The sequence below is a fragment of the Nannospalax galili genome, unplaced genomic scaffold (genome assembly GCF_000622305.1).
Source record: "Nannospalax galili isolate Female #2095 unplaced genomic scaffold, S.galili_v1.0 scaffold381, whole genome shotgun sequence".
NCBI lineage: Eukaryota > Metazoa > Chordata > Mammalia > Rodentia > Spalacidae > Nannospalax > Nannospalax galili.
In genome coordinates this window covers 163,034-170,887 of record NW_008347312.1, presented here as the reverse complement: position 1 = coordinate 170,887, position 7,854 = coordinate 163,034, and the positions used below count along the sequence as shown (strand labels likewise).

Genomic DNA, 7,854 nt, shown 5'->3' with positions numbered 1-7,854 from the left:
ACCCTCCCTTATATTTTATAAAATTATAAAAATAATAAATCTCAAATTAGGGGCCAGCAAGATGGCTTAGCAGGTAAAGGAGACTGACTTGATTTCTCTAAGAAATAATTCTAACAATTTAGGGAGGGGAAAAAAACAAAAACAAAAACACAGCTAGATGTGACAGCATATGCCGGTGATCCTAATACTTGGGAGGTGGATGCAGGAGGATCAAGAATTTAAGTCCCTCCACAGCTACATAATGAGTTCAAAGCTGACCTGGGCTACATGACACCCTGTCTCAAGAAGACTTAATTAAAAATTAATGCTCCAAGCTTGTGATATAATAGTAAATACACAAGTCAAAGACATATAAAATGGTCTGAAGAATATGGTGTCAATTTATTAAGAATGATATTTACAGGGGCTGGAGAGATGGCTCAGTGGTTAAGAACTGAGAAGACTTGGGTTCGAATCCCAGCACCCACATGGCAGCTAACAACTGTCCATAACTCCAGTTCCAGGGGATCCGATGGCCTCGTCTGTCCTCCACAGACATTGCATGACACGGGTGCACTTACCTACATGCAGGCAAACACTCAAACACATAAAATAAAAATAATAAATAAAATTTTTTTTAAATTTTAAATTAAAAAAAAAAATGACATTTACGGAGCCGGAGAGATAGCTCGGCAGTTAATGTTTGCTGCACAATCAGGCAGATCAATATTTGGATCCCAGCACCCCTGCAATGCATGCCTTTAACAGGAGACAGGAGGATCGCTGGGGTTTGCCAATAAAACATGAACCCAGGTTCAGTGAGAAACACAGCCTCAAAGGAGCAGGCAGAGTGTGATAGAGGATTACCTAGCACCCTCTTCTGGACAAAGCAGGAGTCTTAACAAACACAGATGGGTAGAACTGTACTTACTGGGCTTCACAGACTCCAAAGGGACAAACACGTGTGCCAGAGGTGTATTCTGTGAGGCTGGGGAAGAAGCCAAAGGGCCAGCCTCCCAAGACCAACCTGGAGAGGCCTTGGTACCTGGGGGCACTTCCTTGGGGATACTTTTCTGTGGAATGTAATTCCTACAAAGAAATAAAAACAATCAAGGACTAGCAAAAATTAGAGCACTCCAGGAATCTGTGACTAGTTTTTTTCTGAAGAACAAGATGAGGAAAGGAAAAAAACCCATGCATACACCAACATCCACAAGAGGAAAATGATTAACTAAATCATACAAGTCATAATTGTAGCTACTAAAGAGAATCAGGAACATTTACAAACAAATAAGGAAATGTCTCAAGACCATAATGATTTGAAAAAAGTTATACCTCTTAGGGCTAGTGAGATGGTCCAGAGTTAGAGTTTAGGTAAAAGGCACATGCTACCAAGCCTGATGACCTAAGTTCAATCTCCAGGACTCACATGGTAGAAACAGAGGCCCCATTCCCAGAGTTGTCCTTTGACCTTCATATACACATCATGGCACATGTGCACCATGGCAAGCACACACAGAGATATACAGATGTGCACACTAAATAAATGTAATAAATAAATCTCTCCTCTTTGAAAAGAAAACAACTTTCTACTTTCTACATTTTTTTAGGACTGCTAAGTCTTTCTAGTTATAAAGTTTTTCTCTGAGGGGGCTGGGGAGATGGCTTAGGCCAGTCAGGGATTGCATAGTGAGACCCTTTCTCAAAAAAAAAGTTTTGGTGGCCAGGCATGGGTATATCCAGGAAACGGCTATGAGCACGCTACCACACTGTACTCCTGCTGCGCATCTCCTGCCGGGGGCTGGGCCTGCAGGCAGCCACTGAGCCATGCACTCATGGTTGGCCAGCCATCATCACCCAAGGGACTGACCCCAAGGAGGACAAGGGCCGATCAGCCAGGTGTTGGCAAGAAAGGACTTGGCAAGGAAGAAAGAAAATGGCTAGAGTTAAGAAAGAGGTGGTAGTGGCTCTCAGCAAAATGTGACTCCAGTAAGATGTCTCATCACTGGCTACTTCTGACCAGGGAGGAAGATGTGAAGGCCACAGAACCAAAAAAAAAAAAGCCAGCTAGAATCTTGACCAGGAAACAGGAAACAAAAAAATCCATCTGTTCTTGAGCAAAAGCAAACGGTGGTTTTCTCCAATATTGATGTCCCTCTACTGAGACATTCAAGCCAGAGAGGAACCATTGCCTCCATCTGCTGCGCAGACACCAAAATGCTCTGTCTTAAACACAAGTATAATCATGTGGACAGAGTGATGATGACAGAATCATGTAGAAATGAGCATAAATAATATTGTGACCCCTCCCACAGGCCTGGAACTGTGGTTCTGTCCTGTGAACCTGAAGTTGTAGTTCCACCCCATAACTTGGAGCTGTGGTTCTCTCTCAAGCCTGGTGCTGGGTTCCCTCCTGTAAGCCAGAGCTGTGGTGCCCTCCCATGAGATGGAGCTGTGGAGGTGGAGCTCCTGTGAACCTGGAGCTGTCATCCCCTCCCATGTACTGGAGCTCTGGTCCCCTACTGCAGGTCATGGTTCTGCATTCCTCTGGTGGTAGGCTGATGGTGGAGCAGAACAGAGGATTTCCTGATTTGGGATGGTAGTTTCAGCCTTCTCTAAGTGGCTGTATTTCCACAGCCCCCTCCCCTAGGGTCCCAGGTTGTGTGTGGTAGTGGCTTTGCCTGTGCTGGGCTTATGCTGGGGACAGGGGAGGTCTCAGTCTTTTGCTGATTCTGGTCTTAGGAGGACTTATTCCCTAGAACAGACTTCCTACCTCCCCTTTTGATGCCACATGTGGTCCTGAGCATCTGGGCCTTGATGTTGGACCTCCCTCATTTCCAGGCACAAAGAAGTTTTCCAATATTTTTCTATTACTCCTCTATAGCCCCAGTGTGCCTTTACTTACGCCCTACAGAAAATGTAAAACACCTCAGGGTTGGGGATTTAGCTCAGTGGTAGAGCACTTGCCTAGCAAGGGTAGGACCCTGGGTTTGGTCCTCAGCTCCGAAAAAAAAAAAAAAAAAGAAAATGTTAAACACCTAATTGAACTTCTAGAGATTAAAAAAAAAAAATCAGTCTGGGAAGGAAGGAAGGAAGGAGGGAGGGAGGGAGGGAGGGAGGGAGGGGAAGGGGAAGGAAAAAAGAAAGAACTGTAATAACTAAACTGATATAATTCTCAAACTAAAAATACATAATTGTATTTTAGAATAGAAATTTGCAATTCTATATGTCTTCTTTAATTTTTGAGTATTACTGACAAGATTGTACTATCAAGCTTCAACAATGTGAATTTGTGACTGCCGCTATAATTTGAGTTTGTTTCACTCCCTTTCCAAATTCTCCAACCTATAAAGTCTTCCAATGTAATGTTATTATTATTATTATTTTTTTTTTTTTTTGGTCTTTTTGAGACAGGGTCTCCCTGTAGCCCCAGGTGTCCTGGAACTCACTACACAGACCAGGCTGGCCTTGAACTGACCAGGCTGGCCTTGAACTTAGAGCTCTACCTGCCTCTGCCTCCCAAGTGTCGGGATTAAAGGCATGTGCCACCATGCCCAGCTTATTATTTTTTTCTTTTTTTATGTGTATGAGTGTATTGCCTGCATGTGTGTCAATGTACCCATGCTGTGCCCATGGAGGTCAGAAGAGAGTTCAATTTCCTTGGAGTTACAGATGGTTGTTAGCTACATGTGGGTACTAGGAATCGAACCTGGGTCCTCTACAAGAGCATCCAATGCTCTTAACCATTTAGCCATCTCTCCAGCCCCACCATACTTTTTTTAAAAAAGGCAAATGCTAACAAAAATAAAAAAAAGTTTTGCTCAGTTTCAAACATGGCAATCAAAGGGGGGAAAAGCATCAAAACTATCACTGTCAGTTGAGCATGGTGCTATATGCCTTTAATCTCAGCACTTAGGGAGAAGCAAGAGGATGAGGAGTTCAAGGTCACCACTAGCTCCTGGCCAGCTTAAGGTCAGCCTGAACACAAGCCTGTCTTAAAAAACAGAAACAGGTTGGTGAGATGACTCAGAGCAGGTAAAGGTGCTTGTTACACAAGCCTGGTGACCAGTGTTGAATCCCCAGAACCAACATAAACGTGGAAGGAACCATGTGCTGGATAGCTTTAGTGTCAACTTGACACACCTGGGTTGAGGGAACCTCAACTGGGGAATTGCCTCCATAGGACCGGCCTGTGGCCATGTCTATGGGGCATCTTCTTGATTGTTGAGTGATCTGGGAGGGCCCAGCCCCTGGGCAGGTGGGCCTGTGTTGCATAAGAAAGCAGGGTGAGCAGGGGCCAGGAGAGCAAGCCAGTAAGCAGTGTTCCTCCATGGCCTGTACTCCAGCTCCTCTCTCCATGTTCTTGCCCTGAGTTCCTACCTTGGGCTCCCTGATGAACGGTAAGCTGAATAAATCCTTTCCTTCCCAAGGTGGTATTGGTCAGAGTATTTTGTCACAATGGAGAAACAAACTAGGACAAACCAACTCCACAAACTTGTCCTCTGACCTCCTCACACAAGCTGTGGCACACATGCTCATATACACATGCCATGCACATACACACACATGCACACCCATAATAAATGATATCTTCTGTCGTTTATTTCTATTAGTCCTTTAAAAACTACCACCATCATAATACCCCTCTCTTTCTAGATGTGTCTGATTTAGAATGGGGATTAAAACAACAGGGGGAAGTAGCATCTTGTGCTTGCAAGAGAAGAGCGTGCCCCAGGAGCCTGTGCAAGGAGGACCTTCAGACAGAAGCCACTGGCTCAGAACACTCACAAGGGTCCAGGAGATGGATGTGGTGAGAGGAGATCCAGCAAGTTCTTGTCTGCAGAAGGGCTCCGGGCAGCACCACCAGGGAGTGTGAAGGCGGTCAGCTGCTTCTTTTCCTTACAGCAATTCTGTTAAACCAGGAATGGCTAAAATGAGGCTATGATATACATGTCTTGTGGCAGGAGAAAGAAATGGCAGAGTAGAAGACTCCTGCACAGAACTTCTGGAAGCAGAATCTGGTACAACGGAAGGATGAGGACTGGGAGAGGAAGAGATGTCCCCACACTGAGGAGGGTGGGTATGAGCAGACAGAACCGATCAAGAGGAACCCCGGACCCAAGTCCAGCAGATAATCATGGAAATTCCAAAGAATGGGTAGTTGAGTTCTCCCCACAGGCAGCACTGCCCTTGAGTGATCTTCCCCTTAACTTCCCACACCAGGAAGAGCTTCCCTACCTTGTTCAGGACAGGAGCATCACTAATCCCTGTGAGAAAGGAGCAGAGGGAGATATGCCACTATAACTCCACCTGACAGGAGATGGGGCAGGATGGCATACCCACCCTTTCCAGGACATCTAGAAAACCCAAGGTCACTCCATCCAAAGTGATTTCCCAAAACTGTATAATGTGTTCAGAGTCCCTCAAAAGGAGAAACCCAACTCATCTATCTCGCTCCTCCGGGCTATTCTGTGCATGCATAACATTCCCCCTTACCTAAGGCTGCCAGGTCCTGATGAAGCAAAGATGGCACCTCCAGGTCAACAAGGGGACAGTTTTTCGTGCAGGCTAGTGGTTTCTGAAAGACTAGAAAACAGACAAGGTTAGGAGACTATTCGCACATGAAGGCATTCAAGTCTCCATTTAAATCCCACTGGCGTCCCTTAGGCCTCCCTCCCACCTTCTGCCTTCGGAGGGAGCTGACACAGCCTGCCAAACTGCATCTGGACTCACTGCCCTCCCCTCCAGTGTCAGGTCCTCCTCCTTCCCTGGCTTCTCCCATCAGCTGAGGCACAGGTTTAGGCTACTTCTTCAGCTTAAGACACTTTTGAGGTTTCTGATCACATTTGATCACAGTCACCCACAGAACTTGGAAAGCACAGATACCTAGGCCCAGCTCCAAGCAGTCTTAACTTTGAAAGTATAAGCCAGAGACTGAAGAATATGAAATTTTCAGGCTGAAGAGATGGCTCAGCAGTCAAGAGCACTGGCTGTTCTTGCAGAGGAGCCAGGTTCATTTCCAGCACCTACGTCAAGTGGCACAGAAGTGCCCAGTTCCAGGGATCCAATGCCCTCTTCTGGCCTCCAAAGGGCAGTAACATACGTGGTACACTTATATACATGCAGGTCAAGCTCACACACATAAAACAAAAAGAATAAAATCTTTAAAAAAATAAAAAACTGGGGGCTAGAGAGATGGCTTCGTGGCTGTTCTTGCAGAGAACCCAGGTTTGATTCCCAGAACCCACTGCAGCTAACAACTGTTCATAATACCAGTTCTAGGGGAAATCCAGTGCCCTCTTCTGACCACCACAGGTATTGCACAACACAGGTGCACATACATACATACAGGTTATACACTCATACACATAAAATAAAATTAGGGCCGGGCATGGTGGTACACACCTTTAATCCCAGCACTGGGGAGGCAGAGGCAGGTGATCTCTGTGAGTTCAAGGCCAGCCTGGTCTACACAGTGATTTCTAGGACAGCTGGTGCTACAGGGAGACCCTGTCTTAAAAAGACCGAAAAAAGAAAAATTGATTTTTCAGCAGTGCTAAGATGCTAGGCAAGTCCCTACCACTGAAGCACAAAGAAAACCATTTTCTTTGGTCTCAGCTCCTGTAAGCACTCATGAGAGGAATTCAAACCAGGCACAATACAGCCAACTGCTTGCATGTGTTGATATAGTGGGGGGTCCAGTCTGGCATGGGTATGATGGCTCTTGTGGCACAGACTGGCTATCTGAAGCCTGTTTCCATGGGAGGGTTAGAAATAAGTGCTCTCACGTCTACATCACAACACTATTAGGAGCTATTTCTTTTCTGTGATTTACACAGAGCTCCAAGGCAGAAGGCTCTTGGTACATACCTCTGGGGATAGGAATGTCTCCCACTGAGTTGGTCACTGCATTCCCAAAGGTGACTGGGCCTTCCATCACCTGTTTGTACAGCAGAACCCCCTGGGTGAGAAGGTCATTTGCCTGGAGAATCTCCGCTGAGGAAAGAGACAAGAATCAGTACTCCTGGGTTCAGCTGCCAACCATCAATCTTTTCTCACTCAATTCCCCAAGGCTCTACTCAGCTCAGCACACCCCATCTCCTGATCCTGATCATGCGACCAGGTTCCTACCAGACTTCCTCACTCAGCTCTTAAGTCTTAGTTTCCAATAGTGGAGGAGCAAAGTCTAGCTCCATGTCACACTGTCCACATGATGGCGTCAGTGAGCACTCCAAGCACTGCATTCAGCGAGGAATGGGGGTTTTTGGTTGAGACAGGTTCTTACTAAGCAGCACAAGCAGGGATGGAACTCACTGCTTATCCTTGGCTACCCTTGATTTTCCGGTGAGCTTCCTGCACCAGCCTGGGAGGTGTTGAGATTATAGGCCTAAAGTCACATGCCCAGAAGAAATGTTTAACTTTTAGTCTAAAATTGAACACTTACTTAATATGTATAAGGGCTTGAGTTCAATCCCTAGTTGTGCCCCTACACACACTTCTGAAATCCCAGCGCTTGGGGGGTGGATACAGGAGATCAGTAGTTCCAGATCACCCTCAGCTACATGTCAAGTTCAAGACCAGACTGGACTACATGAGATCTTGCCTCAAAAATAACAATAACATTAATATTAGTGTGTTTATTTATAATCTGTGATTCCAGCACTTGAGAGATCAAAGAAGAAAGACTACTGTAAGCTCAAGGTCAGTCTGAACTACAGTGAGAAACCTTAGCCCAAATGAATGAATGAATTTAAAAACCTTGAGCTGATGAAGCTTCTTTTGTAACTGGCAATTTTGTTGATATAGGTGTCGATGTTAGAAGAACTCCTTACTATCTGATTCAGTCACTCAAATAAAATTTTTATGAGAACTGAC

At 45.5% G+C, this 7,854-nt stretch overlaps 1 protein-coding gene across 2 annotated transcripts in view; it reads right to left on the bottom strand.

Moving 5' to 3' along the window:
- Gga2 (golgi associated, gamma adaptin ear containing, ARF binding protein 2) overlaps positions 1-7,854 on the bottom strand; it is a 40,547-nt gene that overhangs the window by 4,266 nt on the left and 28,427 nt on the right. For both annotated transcript variants that reach the window (XM_008843816.3, XM_029568688.1), the window contains 5 exons: positions 6,850-6,975; positions 5,476-5,565; positions 5,218-5,246; positions 4,768-4,889; positions 911-1,068 (listed from right to left, as the gene is read on the bottom strand). In XM_008843816.3, coding sequence (XP_008842038.2) covers positions 911-1,068; positions 4,768-4,889; positions 5,218-5,246; positions 5,476-5,565; positions 6,850-6,975 — 525 coding nt within the window. The remainder of the gene's footprint in view (positions 1-910; positions 1,069-4,767; positions 4,890-5,217; positions 5,247-5,475; positions 5,566-6,849; positions 6,976-7,854) is intronic.